The sequence below is a fragment of the Cetorhinus maximus genome, chromosome 3, assembly GCF_964194155.1.
Source record: "Cetorhinus maximus chromosome 3, sCetMax3.hap1.1, whole genome shotgun sequence".
Lineage (NCBI taxonomy): Eukaryota > Metazoa > Chordata > Chondrichthyes > Lamniformes > Cetorhinidae > Cetorhinus > Cetorhinus maximus.
In genome coordinates, this window is record NC_135881.1 from 24,969,781 (window position 1) to 24,995,774 (window position 25,994).

Here is a 25,994-nt window from a genome sequence, read left to right on the forward strand (position 1 = left end):
CCCTTGAAGATCAAAAATCTGCCTAACTCAGCCTTGAATGTATTCTATAGCTGAGTCTCTCCACTGCTCTCTGTGGAAGAGGGTTCCAAAGATTAACAACCCTCAGAAATTTCTCATCTCCTCCTTAGATGGAAGGCACCTTATTCTGAAGCTGTGTCCCCCTAGTTCTACATTCTCCCACAAGGGGGAACATGGACACCTACCCTTTGCTCCTCCACTACTCAGAGTCTTTCACATTAAGAAAATATTCTGATTTTTCTTTCTCAGATCCAAAGTGAATGACCTCACTCTTCCCACATGAAACTCCATCTGCTACAGTTTGGCTCACTCACCAACTCAGTATCTGTCCTTTTGCAGTGTACTTTCACCTCAAAGTATGATTCTCTGTCCCAAATACTCTTATTTTTTCCACCAGTAATAGAGGCTATCAGTGCATATGAGTAATCAATCACTTGTTTTATTTATAATGACAATATGAAATGGAGACTACAATTACACAAGGACACAAGTTATCAGCAAAATATAGAAAAGAAAAAACTGCGAATACTGCAAACAGGAAAGAAAACAAAGTGTGGGACATAAACAGCAGGACAGTCAGCATCAGGTTGAAGGCTAAAAGATAAATAGTTAACTTGGAAGGAATAGTTAACTTGGAACGCAGGGTTGTGAAAGAGAATCAATAGATAGCTCAGCGGTAACACTCTTGCCTCCGAGTCAGAGGGCTGTGGGCTCAGGTTCACGCCAGAGAAAACAGCACATAATCTCGGCTTGCATTGTCAGTGCAGTACTGCACTTTCAGAGGTACTGTCTTTCAGATGAAACATTAAAGCCGGGTGCTTCCTTCCCACTCTGGTGGGCATTAGAAGATTCCTCATGACAGTATTTCAAATATTGGCTGGAGAGTTCTTCCTCGTGTTCTGGTCAATGTGTATCCCTCGCATCACTACACATTTAAAAAAAAAAAATCATCTGTCCACCAATGGAAAATCGTGTTTAACCAATTTATTGGAGTTTTTTGAAGGAGTAATATGCGCAGCAGATAAAGGGGACCCTGCAGACATACTGTATTTGGATTTCCAGAAAGCATATGATAAGGGGCCACATCAAAGGTTATTACAGAAAATAAATGCACATGGTGTAGTGGGTAACATATTAGCATGGAAAGAAGATTGGCTGGCAAAAAGCAGAGAGTATGCATAAATGGGTCTTTTTCTGATTGAAGTTATGAAACACGCTATATAAATGTAAGGTTTTGTCCCTTTAGATACAATCATGAGCATGATTTAGTGTGTTAAATTGCCTCCAAACTGCTAATTATAAAACAGCTGATATTAAAACAGTGGGCTAAAGCAGACAGAAAGAATGCCCAAATTGTAAGGGGAGAAAAGGCAAAAAATATTCAGATGCAATAAGCTGCAGATGCTGCAAAAATGAAAGACTTGGGTGTATATGTGCATAGATCATTGAAGGTGGCAGGACAGGTGGAGAGAGCAGTTAGTAAAGCATATAATATCCCAAGCTTTATTAATAGCGGCATAGAGTACAAGAGCAAGGAGGTTATGCTGAATTTATATAAGACACTCATTAGACCTCAGCTGGAGTATTGTGTAACTCTGGGCACCACATTATTGTTAGGATGGGAACACATTGGAGAAAGTGCAGAAGAGGTTTATAAAAATGGTTCTAGGGATGAGAAACTTCAGCTGTGAGGATAGATTGGAGAGGTTGGGACTGTTCTCCTTGGAGAGAAGGCGGCTAAGAGGATATTTAATAGAGATGTTCAAAATCATGAGGGGGCTGGACAGAGTAGATAGGGAGAAGTTGTTCCTGCTCGTAAAGGATCAAGAATGAGAGGGCACAGGTTTAAAGTGATTTGCAAAAGAAGCAAATGTGACGTGAGAAAAAACTCTTTCTCACAATGAGTGGTCTGTGTCTGGAATTCACTGCCTGGGAGTGTGATGGAGGCAGGTTCAATCAAGGCATTTAAGAGGGCACTACATGACTATTTGAAGAGAAACAATGTGCAGGGATATGGGGAAAAGCAGGGCAATGGCACAAGGTCATAATGCTCCTTTGGAGAGCTGGTGAAGACACGATGGGCCAAATGGCCTTCGTCTATGCCATTAAAATTCTGTGATTCTGTGAAAGTAGAGATTCCCTTCAAAAAGAAGGGAGTGTCATGCTGACAACGCAACCTCTTCACTCCTACTATTCTCCCCTCCAACAGACAATCCTCTGATTCCAATTGATCCCAAGTACACTTGCACACCAATGACCACCCAAATCAAATTTCTGGTCTTAGCATGAAGGTAGCCCCTCCTACGCCAGATAGAAAATGTGGATAGCCCGTCCCTGCTGACAAAATTTCTACCTTGTTTCCCCATCCTCTCTGCTCTCTCCCAATTTTCTATTCTCCTCTTTGCTGCTTTTTGCTCCTCCTTCCGTCCTATGCCCCTACCCATCCTTCCTCTTTTCCTCTACATCCCATCCTCTGCCACTTCCCCCTTCATAAATTGCCTTCCATCCCTTTGTCATTTCACCTCCCAGCCCTCTAACCCTGGCTGACCCAAATAATACACTAGCCTTTACCCAACACCACACCCCCACCCTCCATGTTCAAAATCATGGGAACCACATTAGAAAACTAAAAACTGTGCGTATAGGATATACTTCCCAGTGTCTCATGTTCCCACACTCTGATTAAGCATGAACAATGCCAGAAAATATCTACTAGCACATAGTCAAAGCAAAATATCCATGGAAGGTGCTTCTGTATTTCAGTTAATCACACAAGGTGGCTCAGTAGCTGCTAAAAATGTGTCACTTCTATCTCAATCTCTAGTCTACAATGGAACATGTTTCAGTGATTAAGCAGCTACAGTTACACTTTGACTTCAGGGCTATATGATACAAAATAAAGTTTTTTTAAATTATTTTGTGGAATGTGAGCAAGGCAAGCATTTGTTTCCCATCCCTAATTGCCCTCAAGGTGGTGGTGGTGAGTTGCCTTCTTGAACCATCGCAGTCCTTGACTAATGTGTGTCATGATTTGGTACAACTGAGTGGCTTGCTAGACCATTTCAGAGGATGTCAAGAGTCAACCACATTGTGTGGGTCTGGAGTCACACGTAGGCTAGACCAGGTAAGGATGTTAGATTTCCTTCCCTAAAAAGGGCATGGGTGAACCAGGTGGGATTTCACAATAATCTAATAGCTTCATGGTCAGAATTACGGAGGCTAAATTCAGATTTTTACTAATTCATTGAATTTATATTCCACCAGCTGCCATGTTAGGATTTGAACTCCTGTCCAAAGCACTAGCCCAGTCCACTGGAATTACTAATCCAGTAACATTACCATTATGCCACCGCCCCCTTGAAAAGTTAAAATTTCAAATTAGAATTCAATTTACAAAGTTGCATTTCCAAACATCAAATTCAGATACTAAACTTCCAAACTACAAAACCACAATCATTTATATAGCATCTTCAATGTAGTAGTGTTCGCAAGAGGTTATCAAACAAAATTTGACACAAAACCAGAAGGAGATGGAGGTCACATGGAGGTAGGTTTTAAAAAGCATCTTAAAAAAAAGGACAGCCACCTTGAACGTGGAAAGGTTTAGAGGGAACTCCAGAGCTTAGGATTTATGCAGCAAAAGATAATGGTGCAGCATTAAAATGAAGGATGCGCAGAGATCATAAAGTATTGTCGAGCTGGATGAGAAAACAGAGATATGGATGGTTTAAGCAATGGAGGAATTTGAAAGCAAGGATGAGAATTTTTAAATCTAGGCATCGCTGGACCAGGAGCCAGTCAATGAGCACAGGGTGATGGGTGACAGGGTGATGGGTGAACAAGAGCTGATGCGGATTCAACCATGGGTTTGCTAAATGGGCTAAATGTCAGGAAAATTGAAAACAACTAGATTCATGTATGTTTGACACAAGCACAAGTGGAACACACTGAGAATGATTATCTTTGTGCTCAAAAAACTGATACTGAATAACTGAACTAAGCATCACATATGCTTCTATTATCAAGTCAGCCAAATACAAGAGTAGCAAAAACCTTCCTTCACAATCTCGATGTAGAAAGGACAGTTCATTAAATTTTAACTTGTTTTTGTGAAAACAAAACTTGCTACATCTGTTCTGTTTCTGCTGTATGGTAAGAGCCAAACTACAATAACACAGCAAGGAAAGTGAGGTAGCATAAACATTTCTGGAATTCTACCACCAACTACAAATGTCTGGTTAGAAACCTGTTCATCACAGACAATTTTGGCTGGAAGAGACTCCCACAGACGACCCACAGGGTCCTAGCCACCACAAAAAACACATCAGAATTAACTAGAAGAATGGTGTTATTTTTGAGAAGGTACCAATGAGGCGATGTTTTGGTTCCAAGCTGGAGAATTTCAATCTCATATAGGCTCCACGTTTATCCAGTTCCTCCATTTTCAGCCCACAAGTATTGAAAATCTGATCTCAGAGCCAATGGATGTTATCTACTTGGACTTCCAGAAGGCCTTTGACAAGGTGCCGCACAGGAAGCTGCTCAGTAAGATAAGAGCCCATGGCGTTAGAGGCAAGGTACTAGCATGGATAGAAGATTGGCTGTCTGGCAGGAGGCAGAGAGTGGGGATAAGGGTGTCCTTCTCAGGATGGCGGCCGGTGACTAGTGGAGTTCCGCAGGGGTCAGTATTGGGACCACGACTTTTCACTTTATACATTAATGATCTAGATGAAGGAACTGAGGGCATTCTGGCTAAGTTTGCAGATGATACAAAGATAGGTGGAGGAACAGGTAGTATTGAGGAGGCGGGGAGGCTGCAGAAGGATTTGGATAGGTTAGGAGAATGGGCAAAGAAGTGGCAGATGGAATACAATGTGGGGGAAATGTGAGGTCATGCACTTTGGTAGGACGAATAGAGGCATAGACTATTTTCTAAATGGGGAGAGAATTCAGAAATCTGGAGTGCAAAGGGACTTGGGAGTCCTAGTCCAGGATTCTCTTAAGGTTAACTTGCAGGTTGAGTCAGTAGTTAGGAAGGTAAATGCAATGTTGGCATTTATTTCGAGAGGACTAGAATATAAAAGCAGGGATGTGCTGCTGAGGCTTTATAAGGCGCTGGTCAGACATTTAGAATATTGTGAGCAATTTTGGGCCCCGTATCTCAGGAAGGATGTTCTGGCCCTGGAGAGGGTCCAGAGGAGGTTCACGAGAACGATCCCAGGAATGAAAGGCTTAACATATGAGGAACGTTTGAGGACTCTGGGTCTATACTCGATGGAGTTTAGAAGGATGAGGGGGGGATCTGATTGAAACTTACAGAATACTGAAAGGCCTGGATAGAGTGGACGTGGGGAAAATGTTTCCATTAGTAGGAGAGGCTAGGACCCGAGGGCACAGCCTCAGAGTAAAGGGAAGACCTTTTAGAACAGATGAGGAGAAACGTCTTTAGCCAGAGAGTGGTGAATCTATGGAATTCATTGCCACAGAAGGCTGTGGAGGCCAGGTCATTGAGTGTATTTAAGACCGAGATAGATAGGTTCTTGATTGGTAAGGGGATCAAAGGTTACGGGGCTAAGGCGGGAGAATGGGGTTGAGAAACTTATCAGCCATGATTGAATGGCGGAGCAGACTCGATGGACCGAATGGCCTAATTTCTGCTCCTATATATTATGGTCTTATGGCATGTTGTTGGGAATGGCAGCAGTTGCTTCAAAGTCGCAGGGGTGAGGGTTCGAGCCCGTCCCCTCGAATGGCATCGGCCGTGCTGTTGCATGTCAGTGACTTGCATTTTGGACCAACCCATGGACCAGCTTAAGAAACCTCGCAGACCACAGATCGAGAACCAATGACTTCATGAATCCTGCGTAACTACACTTGTCACTGCAGGGCATATGGGAAAGTAGGTTCCAATATTTAATTACCCCATAGCTACAGAAGGCGTAGGAGGAAGGGACAAGTATCACACTAGCTAGTGGAACTTCCTTACTGGTTTTCAGTTGTGAACACTGGGAAGGATGACTACTTGTAAACTGCAGTAAGAATCAAATCCCAACATCACAGGATGTTTGAATACATGGGGTTAAAATAGAAAGAGTAGAAATGCAGTGGTCATAGGGGATTCACTAGTTAGGGACATAGACAGGCATTTCTGTAACCACAAAGATGATTCCCAAATGGTACGTTACTTCCCTGGTGCCAGGGTAAAAAGACATTGAGTAAAAAGTCAGTGCAGGATATTCTGAGAAGGGGAACAGCAATCAGTATTCGTATTGAAACCAATGCTGTTGGTAGAAAAAGTGTCAGGTCCTTCAGGCAGAGTTTCAGGGGATCAGAAAAGGCTTTTAAAAAAGGACCTCAGAAAGGTAGTAATCTCAGGATTATTCACAACGATAGTACATACTAACGAGTATAGAAACAGGACGATAGTGCAGGGAAATAGTGCTAAGGGTAGGACCGGAGAAGAATTTCTGATATGTGCACAGGAGAACTTAATCGATTTGTCTCCTGTCCCATAGGGAAGGAAACAGTGTTGCATCTGCTTTGGAAAAGGAGCGTGGCTGTGAAGAGTGTTACTGAAAGAAATCATCTAGCTAACAGTGACCACAATATAATTTGATTTGCAGCAATTATGGAAAGGAGACGAGAAAATATCTAAGGTAAAAATATTCAACTGGGGAAGAGCCAATTTCATTGATTTAAGAAGGGACCTCATAGAGATAGCTTGATAAAGGTGGCTGCAGTTTATAGCAACAACAGTGTTATGGACCACAATGGGAGGAGTTCGCAGTTAATTCTAGCCCCACCTCTCCACAGGTCATAATAGTTTAAATCACAAAATACTGGCCAGTTGTTTACCTCCAATACAGTTATTTCCAGCATTGAAAAAATCTAACCAGGCTTCTTTCAATAAACACAAAAAAATTGATTTATTATAAAACAAACTACTTTTTAAAAACAAGTTAATAAACTGGTTAACATACAAGTTGTAGTTTAGAAGTGTAATGATTTTCCCCTTTTTAAAAAAACAGATATTCAAACCCCCGCACACACACTCACAAACAAAACAGGACAAAACAAACACAGTCCACTGCAGAGGCTGGAGTATGGGAACATTTCTTTTAAAAGGACAAAATTCGAAGAGATCTCAATGTTGTTGATCAAACAGAATTCTGGTCACAATAGGTCTGGAAATTATTTCACATGGATTTTTGGTGAAATTGTCTTTGACTCTTACTTATCACAACTTTGCAGACTTTCAAAAAAATAAAACCAGATGAATTATCCTGATGAGATGTTTCTGAGGAAGGTTTAACGCAAAGGTGGAGCAGAGAGGGGGAAAGAGAGAGTCTTTTCCTTGCAGCTTGCTTGTAAGGCGCCCCACACTCACTGTCTCCCTCTGACTGAGAGTTTTAAAGGCTAAGATATTCGAAGAGTACTTCTCTCAGGCCAGGTGTTTTTAACTAATCAGCAAGTCTTTAGCCTGGCAACAGCAGTTCTGTTAACTTAAGATATATAAATTCTCTCTTCCCTCTCCAGATGTTTACCACTGGAAATCCACCTTGACCTGTGGTTTCTTGAAGAATGGCATGATCGCAGCCCCAAATTAATATTGCAATTTTTTTAACAAATAACTTGCAAGGAAGAACATCCAAAATTCAACGTCCTTCAACATTTTCCCCCCAAAAACGGGTTCATTACGAGATACAAACTAGACACATTCCTTTGAAAGGAAAAGATAAAGCATCCAAAGCTAATGTCCCCTGGAGGATAAAGTTAGAATAAAACAGAAAAAAAAAAACTTATGACAAAGGTCAGGAGCAAAATTCAATCAATAACAGACTGTGAAAAGTACAGGAGGGAGTTGAAAAAGTTAGAGGCAAAAAGAGTATGAGAGAAAAAAAAAAACCAGCAAGCAACATTAAAATGAACAAACAAGTCTTTTCTAAACACAAAATCTAAGTGGTTTGTTGTGAAAAGTTGATATGATGGACTCTAAGAGAAATCTCATGTAGAGGGAGGGTGCATGGCAAAGGTATTAAGTGAGTGCTTTGCATGTTTTCACAAATGTCAAGGCTACACTAAAAGAGCAGGGGGGAAATTATGGACAGTATGCACTGAAAAGATTAACATTACAAAAATCAGTAAGTCACCTGGTCCAAATGGAAGACACCCTAGGTTGCTGAAAGAAGCAAATGTAGAAATAGCAGAGGCATTGTCAATATCTTTTAATCTTCATTGGATACAGAAGGAGTGCTGGAGGACTAGAGGTTTGCTAATGTGATACCACGATTCAAGAAGAGAGGGATAAACCAGGAAACTACAAGTCGGTCAACCTAACATTGATGATGGGGAAGTTATTGGAAACCATTATCAGGAAAGGCATGGGTTCATCAACAAGAGTAGCATGGATGCACTTAAGACAAATTGTGTCTGACTAAATTGATTGAATTCTTTGAAGAGGTAACAGAGAAGACTGAGCAAAGTAGTGCATTTGATGTTGTATATATGGACCTTCAGAAGGCATTCAAAGTGCCACATAGAAAGTTTATTAATTCCATGAGCTTCCATCACCTTAAGGGGAAAGTAGGGGTATGGATGTAAAACTGGTTCAGTAATAGGAAGCAAGGAGTGGTGGTGGATGGATGTTTTACGCACACTGGGAGTTCCCCAAGGGTCAGTTTTGGGTCTATTGATCTTATCAATTTTTATTATGACCTAGACTCCATTATGAGCAGCAGCATTATAAAGTTTGCAGACAATATGAAAAAGTGACAAAGTAGTAGATCATGATGAGGATAGGTATAGGCTTCAGGATAACAGACAGGATTCGTGATTGTGTTGGAGCATTTTGCAGAGGTAAATGTGAAGATCTGTGAAGTGATGCGCTTTGGGACGACTAACATGGAAAGACAGTATATTACAAGTAGCCCAATTTTGAGAGTGTAGACGAACAGAGACACCTTGCCCATATATACAAATCCTTAAAGATAGCAAAGCAAGTTGATAAGGTGGTTTAAAAAGCATGTTTTTTTTAATTACTTGAGTTTATAAATGGAGGCAAAGAAGATAAAAGCAAAAAGATCATGCTAGAACTTTATAAGTCAGTGGTTAGGCCTCAGATGAACAACAGTGGACAATTCTGGGTACCACATTTCAGATAAGTTAGAAAAGTTTCAGGTTAACAGAGCTGAGGAATTTCAATCATAAGGTAAGGTTGGAAAGTTAGGACTGTTCTCCTTGAAACAGAAAAGATTAAGAGCACCTAATAGAGATTTTCAAGGTGATAAGCATTTGATAGAGTAGCTTGAGAAAATCCCAAACAAAAGATTTTTTAATGCAGCGAGTGGTTACAATCTGAAAGGGTGGTAGAGGCAGATTCAATTGTAACTTTCGATAGGGAATTGGATAGCACCGGAAAGGAAAAAAGTCAGCAGAGTTAGCTAAATTGCTCTTGCAGAGAATGATTCTAAGCGGGTCAACAATCAAAGGTCACAGGTATAAAATTAGAAAATTACTCAGAACTGAGATGAGGAGATATTTTATTCCCCAGTCACTTATCAGGACACGGAACTATCTATCTCAAATGGCGGTAGAAGCAGTTTCCATAAGTAATTTTAAAAAGGGAACTAGACAGGTAATTGAGGCTGAGGAATTTACGAGGTTACAGACAGGAAAACAGGAATATGGGGCTAAGCATGATTGCTCTTTCATAGTGCCAGTACAGACATGATGGGCCAAATGGCCTCCTCCTGTGCTGTAAGTTTCAATGATTCTATTATCTGCAGAAGAGTAGGTAATCGAACCAAATTGAAGAGGAGGGCTTAAACCACTTAAACTAGTGATGGTAATTTTGCACCGTTTTGTTATAGTGGGGTGTAAACACAGAATTTGTGCCTGCAACCCCAAATCCATCTCTTAAGATGCCAGAGACAATACCTCCATATTTACAGTAATTAATGGATTTCCTGTGGTGTTGCACACAGTAATTTGGAGAACATAGTCTCTCATGCATCTGGTTTGCATATTGCTGTTCCCCTCTTCTGCTTCTGTCAGTCTTCACTTCCCCTAACTTTCCCTCCCCACCTCTGCTCTCTTTTGCCATGTAGCAAGAGATCAGAGGACTCCACAGTCATACCCAGTTTCTCTCTCTCTCCCCTATCAATTTCTCTCTAAAAGGCATGCATCCTTTCTAAATTCAATTTGCTTGTTTTTACAATTAAAAAGAATTCAATTTAAGACAAGGGCACTATCTGGCTGTGTCCTCCTCGGTGTCTCTTGGCACCAATAATTAGAATATTTACATTGACTGACTGTTGATAAAGCGCACATGATTCAAACCATTTACCTCAAAAAATCCAATAAAATTTCCCGTCTTCCCTCTGCTGCGTTTGCTTTCTAAGCAGAGCTTGCTTTTTTAAAAAAGGCTCAAATCAAATTGGTACAAAGTCACTTTCTGCCTCTCTATCTTCTGTCTGACAGTTGTTAGGAATTAGAATTTTGATACTTTCTAGCCATCCATGATGCAGAGGCAATTAGATGCTTTCTTTCACTTCAAAATTCAACTTGGAGGAAAGACCTCGACTCTCCTTGATACGCTTTCTGAAGTTGAGGTCACTGACATGATGTTGAGCATGAACAGATGCTGAGCACTTCCAGCATTTTCTGTTTATACTTGGATTTCCGGCATCGATGTGGTATTTTGCTTTTAGAACAAAAGCTATGATAAATGTATCATCATTACATTTCTCTCACACATGGTTAGAAGCTAGCACAACACAAAAGAGTGTACAAGTGGAAAAAAGGTGGAGTAGCTGTACTTAGAGGTATTGCAATGGCAGCAGAAAAATGGAATATAAAACAAATAGAATCCATGTGGATAGAGGTAAGATATCAAAGAAAAGATTAGCCACACTAATAGCAGTAGTGTCGTACAGACCACTTAATAGTGAAAGGGAGAAGAAGGAGGAAAAATATGCAAACAAATGAAAGAAATGAGTAACAAACAGAATAATCACTATAGAGGAAGTAATTAGCCAGAAGCAGTAGGTAAAGGATATAAGGGATTGGAGTTTCTGCTACATCTAGGGCTCCTTTCTAATCCAGTATGCAATAAACCCAACAAGGGAGGATTAGCTATTGGATTTGGGAATGGGGAATGAACCAGAGCAGATAAGAAAAAGACCACTGAGTAAATAGTGACCATGATATGGTTTAGGATTATAACAGGGAAGGACATAAGTGTAACAAAGACCAGGGTAATAGATTGGAGAAAAACTGATGTTGATGGGCTGAGAATAACATGTGGGAGATTAAAATGGATAACAATATTGGCAAACAAAGATATGGAACAGCAATGGGAAATATTTAAAACTCTGGACAACAGAGCCCAAGAAAAACATGTTCTGCTAAATATAAGAATAAACTAAACACTAATGTGGAATCATGCATGAATAAAGACATAGGCCAAGGGAAAAGACATACAACAAGTACATGGATAGGATAACTGAGGAAAGCATGACAAGGGAGAACATGAAGAGACTAAGCAAGAAGGTAAAAACAAAAATTAGGGAGGCAAAGGGGAACTATGAAATTATTTTATCAAGGAACAGAAAACAATAGTGTAATAAAAAGCAAAGGGATAGGAATAGGGCCAGTCAGGATAAAACCACAGACAATATTAGCAAAAGAACAAATATTACATAATTACTTTGCTTCAGTATTTACCAGGAAGATGGATCAGGTGAACATGACGTTGAAGATGAGATATGACCACATACAAAATAAAAAGATTAATAAACTAATCAAACTCAAAGAGGATAAAATCTCTGGTCCAAATGAATTGCATCTACGCATGTTAAAAAGAATCTAGGGAAGAGATAACAGAGATGCTTTATTTCTTTACACGCACACAATAATTCGTTCAAAAAAAGTGTGGCAAAAGGACCTGCATGTCCAAGGAACATGTCCAAGGAACTACAGACAGTCAGCTTAACACCAGTAGTAGGAAAACGAATCTCTAATGAAAGAAAAAAATAGGAAAACATCAGACGCAAAAAAATATAATAATGAATAGTCAGCACAGGTTTCCAAAGGGCAAGTCTTGGTTCTGCAAACTCATTGAATTCCATGAAGCAGTAGGAGAGGTAGACAAGGGCTATCCACAATTTATATTAACGATTTAGGCTTCAAAATCAATAAAACAACTTCTAAATTTGCAGACAACACCAAGTTGGGAATGCAAACACGCAAATCACTAGAAGTTGTAACAAGCCAACTACTAGGATTAATTTCTAGAGGGATAAAATTGAACAGTAGAGAAAATTTATACTAAACCTGTGATGAGCCATGGTCAGGCCCTGTTCGGAACAGGAGGGCAGATGAGGTCATCATATTATAGAAATGACAGGGACACTGGAAAAAGTGCAAAAAATATTTACAAGGATGACATAACTAGCTGAGGAGGCTGAGCGGTGACACGATAGGGGTTTTTCCAAAGTTATGAAGGGTTTGACAGACAAGACACAGAGAATGTTTCCATTGTTGGGGAAGAGCAATCCTAGAAGCCATCAATAGAAGATAGTCACAAAGAAATTCAATAGGGAATTCAGAAGAAACTTTCTTACCCAAAGAATGTGGGACTCACTATCACAGGGAATAGTTGAGATGAATAGTATAGATGCATTTGAGATAAGGTTAGATAGGCATATGAGGGAGAAGGGAATAGAATTATGCTAGTTGCGTTAGATGAGAAAGGATGGGAAGAAGCCTGAGCAGAGCATAAATGCCATACTGAAGGAGCCAAAGAGCCAGATCTATGCTGTACATTCTAGGTCACACAAGTCAAGGTCCAGACTTTTGAGAGAGGCCATGGACTTCATCAGAATTGATTAAATATATTAGCTCCACCATTATTTTTAGCACAAAATTTAAGCCATTAGCACTCACCATTGTTAAAGGGCAGATTGGACAGCAACTATCAGAGATCACACATGTACAGTTAAATGCAAAAATCTGCAAATTGCTGTCTGAGTTTCCCTGCTCCTCTTGAAGCTTTCTGATAACACAGTCACAAGAGACTCTGCGTCGAAATATATGGAAGGGCATAAGGTTGTGGTGTTTATGTGATTATATACCAACTAAACTTGCCAGAAAAAGCTGGGGTTTGTCCATTTCGATTTAATTCTTTAATGGCATGCTAAGTCTTAATTATTATTAAACAACCTCTGGCACTGAAAACTTAATTTCACAAATATGGAGTAACATTCTTTTTTCCTTATTTTAATTGGAGATTTATATAAATAAGCAATTTCTTGTACTTTTTCTTTCTGTATCTTATCTTTTTTCATCCCATCTTTTGTTTCCCTGTCGAATTGATTTGGCATTCAATTAACTGTTCTAACTTACACTTCTAGTTCAGACTCTGTGCGCAAAGGCGGATACTTGTGTAGCCCTTTCGTGTACTAAAATGTCCCAAGATCCTTGGCAGGAGTGTTAACAAACAAAATTTGACACCATGCCACATTAGGAGATATCAGGGCAGATGACCAAAAGCTTAGTCGAAGGTCATAGATTTTATGAAGCATTTTAAAGGAGAGGGAGTGTTCGAGAGATGGAAACATTTAGGGAGGGAACTCCAGAGTTTAGGAGCCCTGGCAGCTGAAGGCATAGCTGCCAAAGGTGAAGCATGGAGGCCAGAATTAGAAGGGCTGTAGGGCTGAAGGAGGCTAGAGATAGGGAGGGGTAAGTCCGTGAGGGATTTTAAAACATGGATGAGAAATTTTAAAATTGACCTGTTGCTTATCCTGGAGCCAATGTAGGCCAGTAAGCACTGGGATGATGGGCGAACATGACTTGGTACAAGTTAGGACTCAGGCAGCAGAGTTTAGGATGACCTCAAGTTTATGAAAGTGGGAAGATAGGAAGCCAGACTGGAATACACTAGAATAGTCAAGCTTAGCATTAATGAAAAACAGATAACTGAGACAGATGCACTTTTGGGCAATATTACGGCGGTGAAATAAACAAAGATTCTTCAGTCTGATTGGTTAATGAGGTACACAGTTTCTTGCCTTGTTTGCTGGCCCCAGATCCCCTGAAGAGGGCATTCTAATGGATGTTTTGGCTCCCTAATCACCATAAGTTACAATGCAATGAGGGTTAATGTAAGTGTAATTAATGGCTGCCATCTTTCCTTTACCACTAACCGCGAAACCCAGGCTGATATTATTGAGAGGCAAGTGCTTTTTTTTTAAAAGAAATAATGACAAATTCTTGTCAGAAAGCATTAAGTGAGGAAAATGGTTTCTACAGAAGGGTGGATAAGTAATCGGAGGACATGGTCTTATGATATTTGACAAACAAACCTGAGGGAAGGGCAATGAAAATAATATTTTCATGCCATGAGTTATGATCCAGAAAGTACTGACTGAAAGGGTGGTGGAAGCAGATTCACAACTTCTCAAAAAAATGAACTAGATATACTTGAAAAGAAAAAAAAAATGGAAGTGCTGTTGGGTAAGAGGGGAGCATGGCTACTTGGATAGCTCTTTCATAAAGCCATCATAGAAACAACTACCTCCCTCAATTAAGGTTTTTGAGTAATTTATTTTGGAGGGGCAAGGGAAAGGAGCAAGCTACAGCTCCATGCAGTTGTCAGTTTAATTATAGACTGACAATTAATACAGGGACATTGAATTAGAAATAAGCACATAAGAATTTATAATGGAAAAAGTCTGCAAATATGTGATAAAAGAATGACAATAGAGGTACGTTTTGTTACCAAGTGTTCACTAAGATATTTACAAGACACAATTAGACCTCCCATGGTGTTGCACATAAGTCAAGACAACTGTACTTCTCACATTAAGTGGGGTTATAGAGTCAGGAGACAATTGTACCAAGGCATACAGTCATAATTCAGTCCTCATTTTAAAGTCATATATTGTGTTTTTATTTCTATTACAAATTCTTACATAATGAAAATATTTTTGTAAACTTGTTGTATTGTAATTACACTGTGCAGCTCTGCAGCATTTGCACATGAGGAAATCTTATCAAGTTGACACATGTAGCTTCCATTAATAAGATGAACATAGGAATTTAGAATTGAAGACATATAGGAAGTGCACACTGACAATATTCTTAATATATTAATAGATATATGTCTCATTTACATTGTAATGCTAAAACCAATAAGTACCATCTGCATTATTAGCACATAAGATCAAGTGTGTCCCAGCTGCCGATTACATCCCCCCACTGCCTAGGTTGTCAGACATTCAGTTCTGGATGAGGAGTAATGTCCTCCAGCTCAGCATTGGAAAGACGGAAGCAATCATCGTCAGCCCCAGTGAGAATGCTGAACTCACTACACGGAGCAGTTGAGATGAACAGTATAGATGTATTTAAGGAGAAGCTAGGTTAAGTACATGAAGGAGAAAGGAAATGAATATGTTGAGACAGTGAGACAAAGTAAGGCGTGAGAAGGCTCATGTGGAGCATAAAGAATGACACAGAAATGTTGGACTGAATGTCTTTTTTTTGGTGCTGTAAAATTATGTAATCCACACCTATTTAAACTCAGACAAAACACACCCACCATGGACATTTCAAATTAACCAGGTGAGGGAGGCACAATGAAAAGCTCACCAGCTCAAATTTTCTGAGGTTGGTGCTTATGACAATTCAAAACATATCAATATGTTGTAGATCTAATTTTTCAAAGCTCAAATGGACATAGTATAAACATTTTTACACAGCATTAACTAATGCACGTCATTATATATAAAAGATAGATAGACACAGTACACACCCCAATTTCTCAGTTTCATTGCTTGCTGGAGGGAGAGGGCACTATAAAATTACAAATGGGGGGGGAGGGGGAGGGGGGGGGGGGGAGAGACGGAGAGAAAGAGAGAGAGAAAGGGCAGAGAAATAATGTAGAGATGAATAGCATGTTTACATAAAAATGTCACAAGGCTAATTGCTGTAACTTATATAAAATTGGTTTCCAAAATATCAGTACTTTCACAGCACGAACAGTTATTAGAATGGAGACATCAGAAAGCAGAGTTGTTCCACAGCTCATTTGCAAGTGGCATTCAAAGACTAGTTACTTCAACATCACAAATTACTAATTTTCCATCTCCCTCCCACAATACATAGACACACTATATATTTTATGAATCAAATAACTTTGTGAATTCTGTCATTGGCTCTGAGACCACTTCTGTAAGTGCAGCAAGATTCTCTTTCCTATAGACATTACAATGTCTACTTATAGTTCTGAGAATAATGAACATAGGTCATTTTTTTTAATAAAATGCTCATGATCCACTAACCTACATGAATGTACTCCAATCAGTGATGACTTAATATTGAATCAGTGCACCTTTCCCAAGTTTTTTTTCCTCTCCCAGGGAGTAAGTGAATCTGGCAAGACAACATTTATTGCCCATTCCAAATTGACCCAGGGAAAAAGTGGTGATTTTCCTTTTTGAGTAATGACTGCTTTTGCTCAGTTACATGCTGAAATCTCAAGTAGGCTCGGGTTTACTCGAAATGCTTAAAGGTTAAGCTGCAAAATTTGGAAAGCTTTAAAATGAAAACTGAACACAAGTACCAATACCTAAAATGAATAGGCAGAAAATAACCAGTTGGTCTAATTAAGCTGAAACAAGGTTTGTAAAGAAAATTTTAAATTCCCACTTAGATAGGAGAATCAGGACATGCAGTCCATTTACCAGGTCCAAAAAAATATTTTCAATCCCTTAATTCTTCCTACCGCACCATCTGTCTCCCTGAACAGTCCATCCTAAATTATCACCAGTGCCTCTTGCCACTGAACCAGTTTTGGGATCTAATTTGCCCACTTTCAGGGATGAGCATAGCTGAAGACAAAAGGGTCTGAAACTTTTTGTGACAAGGAATTATGTAATCATAGCATTTCTTATGATCTGTGGTGAATGCAAATACATCTACACCACTTCAAATGGGTGAAATCATTAGCCTTCAGGTGCTCTTCAACAACACTCAAGAAGCTCAACACCATCGAGGGTAAAGCAGCCCATGGGCACCCCATCCATCACCTTCAACATTCACTCCCACCACAACCAACACACATAGGCAGCAGTGTGTACCGTCTACAATATGCACTGCAGCAACTCACCAAGGCTCCTTCAACAATGCTTTCAAACCCACGACCTCTACCACCTGGAGGGGCAAGGGCAGCAGATGCACAGGAACACCACCACCTGCAAATTCCCCAAGTCACTCACCATCCTGACTTCAAACCATATCACCGTTCCTTCATTGGCTCTGGATCAAAATCCTGGAACTTCCTTCTTAACAGCACTGAGAGCATAGCTACGCCACGTGGACTGCAGCGGTCCAAGAAGGTGGCTCACCACCACCTTCTGAAAGGCAATAAATGCTGGCCTTGCCAGCGACGCCTTCATTCCATGAAAAGAAGTTTTTAAAATTCTATTACCTCCTAAAAAATTCAATCAAGTTAGTCAGGCATGACCTACCATTAACAAATCATGCCAACTCTCCTTGATTAATCCATGCACTTCTGATTTTTTTTTTTCAATTATTTGCCCACAACTGACATTAGGCTGGCTGGCCTGAATCACTCAGTCTATCCATTTCTCCCTTTTTAAACAACTGTAAAATGTTGGATAGTGGGATGGCTGGAGATAGGAGAAAAAGGGAAAGCATAAAGCAGAGAGCGAGAGTAGGAAAAGCAAGGGAGAGCAAACAAGAGAGAGAGATTATGAGAAGCGGTGATATATATTCGGCATGTTCTCATCTAGAACAAAAAAGTTAAGAGATGATGTGTTCTTAAGAGTCTGAAAGACAAGATAATGTTAACTAGTTATTTCACCTTGTCCAGAACATTACAAGCCGGGGATTTAGCCTATGCTTGAAGGTGGGTAAATTCATAAACTAATTTGCAGAAACAATATTTCAGTAAGCGAGCAGTCAATCTATGGAACACATTCCCTAGGGAGTTTATAGAACCAGTGAGTATTGATTCGTTCCAATGCAAATTAGATAGGTGTCTTTCAAAAAAAAATAACATTTTGGAATAAAGAACAAGTAATCTGATGCATTCTACAAGTAATTTCAAGTATAACATATGGCAAGTCTAACATGCTTGGGAGAAACCTACGATTACCAAAGCTCTCCCGTCAGTCATGTCATGCCTGAGTATATTGTCAAATAACAGGCAAGGGACTATACAAACATATAAATTAGCAGCAGTAGGCCGCTCGGCCCCTCAATCCTGCTCCAGCATTCAATAAGATCATGGTTTATCTGATTGTAAACTCATATTCCTGCCTATCCCGATAACCTTTCACCCCGTTATCAAGAACCTATCTATTCTGCCTTAAAGATATTCAAGGACTCTGCCTCAACCACCTTTTGAGGAAGAGAATTCCAAAGTGTCTCAACCCTCAAGAAAAAAATTTCCTCATCTCTATCCTAAATGGGCGACCCCTTATTCTTAAACAGGGGCCCCTAGTTCTAGATTCTTCCACAAGAGGAAACATCCTTTCCACATTCACACTGTCAAGACCCCTCAGGATCTTATATGTTTCAATCAAGTCACCTCTTACTCTTATAAACTCCAGCAAATAGAAATCTAGCCTGTCCAATCTTTCCTCATAAGACAACCCGTCAATTCCTGGTTTTAGTTTAGTGCACCTTCTCCAAACTGCTTCCAACGCATTTACATCCTCCCTTAAATAATGAGGCTAATACTGTACACCGTACTCCAGATGTGGTCTCCCTAATGTCCTGTTTCACTGTAAGTATAACCTCCCCACTCCTGTATTCAATTCCCCTTGCAATAAATGATAACATTTTATTAGCTTTCTTAATCACTTCATGCACTTGCATACTAACCTTTTGCGATTCAGGCACTACGTCACCCAGATCCAACTGCACCCCAGAGCTCTGCAATCAGTCACCATTTAGATAATAAGTTTCAATATTGCAACTGTGAATATCCTTGAAAAGTAATAACTGGTTGTAAATCACTTTGGGATGTCCAGAGGTTGAAAAAAAGTGCTCCAAAACTCTGCTGCCCATATCTTCACTTGCTCCAAGCTCTGTTCACTCATAGGAACATTCAAGTTAGGAGGAGTAGACCACTCAGCCCTTCAGGCCTGCTCTGCCATTGAATAAGATCATGGTTGATCTGACTGCAACCTACCACCTACCCCAGATAATCTTTCACTCCCTTGTTTATCAAGAATCTATCTAGCTGTGCCTTAAAAATACTCAAAGCTGCTTCCGCTGCCTTTTGGGGAAGAGAGTTCCAAGGACTGGCTATCCTGAGAGAAAAAATTTCTTCTTATCTCTATCTAAAATGAGCGACCCCTTATTTTTAAAACAGTGCCCCCAGTTCTAGATTCTCCCACAATGAGGAAACATCCCATCCACATCCATCCTGTCAAGACATCTTGCCAACCAAAAAAAGACCCAATTATGGCTATCCTGTTTCATGTAAGCTAGCCAATCTCCTATCGTGCCAATATGTTAACCACCCCCCACCATCATTGAGCCTTTATTTTCAGCAATAACCTTTGATGTGGCACTTTATCAAATGCTTTCTGGAAATCAAAGTACTGTACATCCACCAGTTCCCCTTTATCCACAGTACATGATTCCTTCAAAGAACTCCAATAAATTGGTTAAACATGATTTCCCTTTCACAAAACCTTGTTGACTCTGCCTGATTGCCTTGAATTTTTCTAAGTGCCCTGCTATAACATCTTATAGCTTCTAACATTTTCCCTATGACAGATGTTAAGCTAACTGGGCTGTAGTTTCCTGCTTTATTCTTTTTGAATTAAGGAGTTACAGTTGCTATTTTCCAATCTAATTGCACTTCACTGAATCCAGGGAATTTTGGACAATTAAAACCAACACACCAACTATTTCACTAGACACTCCTTTCAAGACCCGATGATGAATTCCATCAGGGCCCAGGGATTTGTCAGCCCGCAGCTCTAACAATGTGATAAATACTGCTTCCCTGGTGATTGTAATTTTCTTCAGTTCCTGCACTCTTCATTGAGCCAGGGTTAATCCCCTGGCTTGGCGGTAATGGTAGAGAGGAGGATATGCCGGGCCATGGGGTTACAAATTGTGGTTAAGTACAATTCTGCTGCTGCTGATGGCCCACAGTGCCTCATGGTTGCCCAGTCTTGATTGCTTGATCTGTTCGAAATCTATCCCATTTAGCACAGTGAAGGGTATCCTCAATGTGAAGGCAGGACTTCGTCTCCACAAGGACTGTGCGGTGGTCACTTCTACCGATACTGTCATGGACAGATGCATCTGTGGCAGGCAGGTTGGCGAGGATGAGGTCATGTAGGTTTTTCCTTCTTCTTGGTTCCCTCACCACCTACCGCAGACCCAGTCTAGCAGATTTGTCCCTTAGGACTCAGCCAGCTCATTCTGTGGTAGTGCTACAGTCTTGATGATGAACATTGAATTCCCCCACCCAGAGTACATTCTTCACCCTTGTCTCCCTCAGTGGTTCCCCCAAGTGGTGTTCAACATGGAGTACTTATTCATCAGCTGAGGAGGGCACATTACATGATAATCAGCAGGAGGTTTCCTTGCTGATGTTTGACCTGATGCCATGAGACTTCACAGGGTCTGGAGTCAATTTTGAGGGCTCCCAGGGCAACTCCCTCCTGACTGTATACCTCTGCCACATACCCAGGGATGGTGGTGGTGACATGATCTGTGATTACGTGGGTAAGGCTATGTCAGGTTGTTGCTTGACTAGTCAGTGAGTCAGCTCTCCCAATTTTGGCAAAATCCCCCAGTAAAGAGGGCTTTGCAGGGTCAACTGGGTTTGCCATTATCGATTCCAGTGCCTCGGTCGATGCCAGGTGGTCCATCTGGTTCATTCCTTTTTATTGACTTCATAGCGGTTGGATACAACCGAGTGCCGTTCTAAGCCATTTCAGCGAGCATTTAAGAGTCAAGCACATTCCTGGGGATCTGGAGTCACATGCCAAATGAGGACAGCATTAGTGAACCAGATGGGTTTTTCCAACAATAGACATTTTTCAGTGGACATTTAATTCCAGATTTTTATTGAATTCAAATTCCACCATCTACCGTGGTGGGATTTGAACCCAGGACCCCAGAACCCTGGGTCTCTGGATTACCAGTCCACTATGTCACTATGATTATCAGGAACTAGGAACTAAATTAAAGAACAGGTCCTCAAGGGTTATAATCTCCGGATTACTACCCGAGCCACGTGCAAATTGGCATAGGGACGCGAGAATAAGGGAAGTAAACACGTGGCTAAAGGAGTGGTGTGGGAAAAGAGGGGTTCCATTTCATGGGGCACTGACATCAGTATTGGAACAGGAGGGATCTGTACCGTTGGGACGGTCTCCACCTGAACCGATCTGGGACCAATGTTCTAGGGAAAAGGGTAAATAGGGTGGTCAACAGGACTTTAAACTAGAAAGTGGGGTGGGGGGTGGTGGTAAAACTCCAAGAAGTATAACTAATGGGAAACAAAGCAGCAGGTTAGCGTGTGGGGGGGGTGGATTCAACTTCATGGAAAATTATGAAAAAACTGAAAAGAAAGGAGAGCCCAGGAGAGGCTATTCAAGTCTCCAGAACACAAAATAGGACAGAGTGTTTGGAAAGGGCGAGGAATCTAACTTCAAGCACATCAGATAAAGGGATGGCAATGAGAAAGGGGACAGGAAATACAGGACTGAAGGTGTTGTATCTGAATGCACGCAGTATACGAAAGAAGGTAAATGAGCTTGTGGCGTAGATTGAAATTGGCAGGTATGATGTGGTGGGCATTACAGAGACATGGCTGCAAGGGGATCAGGACTGGGAGCTAAATATCCAAGGACATACATCCTATTGAAAAGATAGGCAGGTTGGCAGAGGGGGTGGCGTTGCTTTGTTAGTAAGAAATGAAATTAAATCAATAGCAAGAAATGACGTAGGGTCAGATGATGTAGAATCCGTGTGGGTAGAGTTGAGGAACCGCAAAGATAAAAAAACCATAATGGGAGTTATGTACAGGCCTCCGAACAGTAGTCAGGATGTGGGGCACAAGATACACCAGGAGATAGAAAAGGTGTGTAAGAAAGGCAAGGTTACAGTGATCATGGGGGGATTTCAATATGCAGGTAGACTGGGAAAATCAGGTTGGTAGTGGATCCCAAGAAAAGGAATTTGTGGAATGTCGACGAGATGGCTTTTTGGAGCAGCTTGGGGTGGAGCCCACTAGGGAACAGGCAATTCTAGATTTAGTGATGTGTAATGAGGCAGATTTGATAAGGGAGCTTAAGGTGAAGGAACCCTTAGGAGGAAGTGACCATAATATGATAGAATTTACCCTGCAATTTGAGGGGAAAAAGCTGGAATCATATGTAACGGTATTACAGTTGAATAAAGGCAACTACAGAGGCATGAGGGAGGAGCTGGCCAGAATTGACTGGGAGATGAGCCTAGCAGGAAAGACAGTGCAACAGCAATGGCAGGAGTTTCTGGGAGTAATTTGGGAGACACAGCAAAAATTCATCCCTAGGAAGAAGAAGCATACTAAAGGGAGGACGAGGCAACCATGGCTGACAAGGGAATTCAGGGACAGCATAAAAGCTAAAGAGAAAGCATACAATGCGGCGAAGAGCAGTGGGAAACCAGGGGATTGGGAAGCCTACAAAGACCAACAGAGGACAACTAAAAAAGAAATAAAGAGGGAGAAGATTTTAAATATGAGGGTAAACTAGCCAGTAATATAAAAGAAAATTGCAAGAGTTTTTTTAGATATATAAAGGGTAAGAGAGAGGCAAAAGTGGACATTGGGCCGCTGGAAAATGATGCTGGAGAAGTAGTAGTGGGGAACAAAGAAATGGCGGAGGAACTGAATAGGTACTTTGCGTCAGTCTTCACAGTGGAAGACACGAGTGACATCCCCAAAGTTCAAGAGAGTCGGGGGGCAGAAGTGAATATGGTGGCCATTACCAAGGAGAAGGTGCTAGGAAAACTGAAAGGTCTGAAGGTGGATAAATCACCTGGACCAGATGGATTACACCCCAAAGTTCTGAAGGAGATAGCTGAAGAGAGTGGAGGCGTTAGTGGCGATCTTTCAGGAATCACTGGAGTCAGGGAGGGTCCCAGAGGACTGGAAAATCCCTAATGTAATCCCCCTGTTTAAGTAGGGAGTGAGGCAAAAGACGGGAAATTACAGGCCGATTAGCCTGACCTCAGTCGTTGGTAAGATTTTAGAGTCCATTATTAAGGATGAGATTTCAGAACACTTGGAAGTGCATGGTAAAAATCGGGCAAAGTCAACATGGTTTCATCAAGGGGAGGTCGTGCCTGACAAATCTGTTAGAATTCTTTGAGGAGGTAACGAGTAGGTTAGACAAAGGAGAACCAATGGATGTTATCTACTTGGACTTCCAGAAGGCCTTTGACAAGTTGCCTCACAGGAGGCTGCTCAGTAAGATAAGAGCCCATGGCGTTAGAGGCAAGGTACTAGCATGGATAGAAGATTGGCTGTCTGGCAGGAGGCAGAGAGTGGGAATAAGGGGGTCCTTCTCAGGATGGCTGCCGGTGACTAGTGGAGTTCTGCAGGGGTCAGTGTTGGGACCACAACATTTCACTTTATACATTAATGATCTAGATGAAGGAACTGAGGGCATCCTGGCTAAGTTTACAGATGATACAAAGATAGGTGCAGGGACAGGTAGTATTGAGGAGGCGGGGAGGCTGCAGAAGGATTTGGACAGGTTAGGAGAATGGGCAAAGGAGTGGCAGATGGAATACAACGTGGGGAAGTGTGAGGTCATGCAGTTTATTCTTCCTACCAGAGGCATAGACTATTTTCTAAATGGGGAGAGAATTCAGAAATCTGGAGTGCAAAGGGACTTGGGAGTCCTAGTCCAGGATTCTCTTAAGGTTAACTTGCAGGTTGAGTCGGTAGTTAGGAAGGCAAATGCAATGTTGGCATTTATTTCGAGAGGACTAGAATATAAAAGCAGGGATGTGCTGCTGAGGCTTTATAAGGCTCTGGTCAGACCACATATAGAATATTGTAAGCAATTTTGGGCCCCGTATCTCTGGAAGGACGCGCTGGCCCTGGAGAGGGTCCGGAGGAGGTTCACGAGAATTATCCCAGGAATGAAAGGCTTAACATATGAGGAACGTTTGGACAGGCTAGGCTTGCATCCTCTGGAGTTTAGAGGCGACTTGATTGAAACATAGAAGTTCCTAAGGGGTCCTGACAGGGTGAATGTGGATAGGATGTTTCCTCTTGTGGGAGAATCTAGAACTAGGGGTCACTGTTTAAAAATAAGGGATGACAGATGAGGAGAAATTTTCCCTGTGAGTAATGAGTCTTTGGAACTCTCTTCCTCCAAAGGGAGTGGAAGCAGAATATTTGAATATTTTAAGGCACAACTAGATAGATGCTTGATAAACAGGTTATCTGGCATAGATGGGAATGTGGAGTTAGGTCATAATCATATCAGCCAAAATCTTATTGAATGGCAGGGCAGGCTTAAGGGGCCGAGTGGCCTACTCCTGCTCCTAATTTGTATGTTTATACATACATTCATCCCCGTACTAATTAATGCACATTCCTGATCCAATAACTCCACAATTTTAAAATCCTCATCCTTATTTTCAAGTTCCCTCTATGGCCTCAAACCCACCCTGCGTCTTTAACTTCCTTCGGATGTACCAGCATCACCTCCAATTCTGGCGACTTGCACACCTCCAATTCTAATTGTTCCACCATTGGCAGCCAAACTTTCAGCTGTCATGTCTGGAATGCCCTCGCTAAACCTCTCAACCTTACTTTCCACCTCTAAAATCTTAATTCTTCTCTTGAGCTTTTAGTCATCTGCCCTGACATCAGCTCCTGTGGCTCGGTGACAAAAAAAATTGTTTTTTTTGTTGTTAAGCCCACTGGGAGATTCTGCCACATTAAAAAAGGCGCTACATATATAAAGCAAATAAAACAGAAAATGCTGGAAATACTGTTTTTTTTAGATTTCCACGTCAAAAGCAAAATACTGCAAATGCTGACAAGTTGCATAAAAATGCAAGTTTTCCTGTTTGGGTCACCTGTCAAAATGTCTTCTTTGGCTGGGGGATGGGGGTAACTTTTTGTCTCCTATGAAGCACCTTGGGGCGTTTTTAAAGGAGGATAACACAGTGCTCTATAAAAGCTTGCTGTAGTCAGTGACAGTGCAACAACATATCCAGTCCCCACTGCCCCCACTCACCTCCGCAGTACAGTTCCGCGTCCTTCTCCCCGCGCACCTGGGGAACCAGCACCAGCAGCAACAGCGCGAGCCCCCGGCACCACCGCCAGACCATGTTCAATCCACGCGTTTCCTTCCAACCGTCACCACATCGGAGGTGGGACAGAAGAGCCCCGAGAAACTGACCGCTACCCAACACCGGTTTAATAAAAAACGAGGAAGGAGGGAGTGAAAGTTTCTGTCGAGTTAAAAGTTGTGTATAAAAGCGACGTCCAGGCCGCTCTTAAATTAAGGTCGAACTTGTCTAACGGGAGCCCGTACGCTGTCCATCACTCCATCTCTCTCGTTAATCTTTAAATTGCCGGATCGATGGGACCTTATGTCCCACACAGGGATCAGAAGAGAGCTGGACACCGGCTCGCGCGAGTGGGTGAGCGCCGCCTCTTCAACGAACGGAGCGCCCCGCCCCTATCGCAGGGAGCCTCCGCCTTACGATCCCCGCCCCTATCCCTGAGAGCCTTCGCCCTGAGCCCCGCCCCTTACCACTGCAAGCCCCGCCCCTATTCCTGAACGCCTTCGCCCTGAGCCCCGCCCCTTACCATTGCAAACCCCGCCCCTATCCCTGGTAGCCGTCGTCCTACGAGCCTCGCCCCTTATCACTCCAAGACCCGCCCCATCCCCGAGCCCTATGTGCCCCGC

The 25,994-nt window shown here is 41.6% G+C and overlaps 1 protein-coding gene across 1 annotated transcript in view; it reads right to left on the reverse strand.

The window, feature by feature from the left end:
- Positions 1-25,781, reverse strand: part of LOC144676739 (protein canopy homolog 1-like) — a 108,902-nt gene extending 83,121 nt beyond the window's left edge. The window contains exon 1 of the mRNA XM_078537071.1: positions 25,317-25,781. Within this exon, the coding sequence (XP_078393197.1) occupies positions 25,317-25,410 (94 nt within the window). The 5' untranslated portion in view covers positions 25,411-25,781. The remainder of the gene's footprint in view (positions 1-25,316) is intronic.
- Between the last annotated feature and the right edge of the window lie 213 nt (positions 25,782-25,994).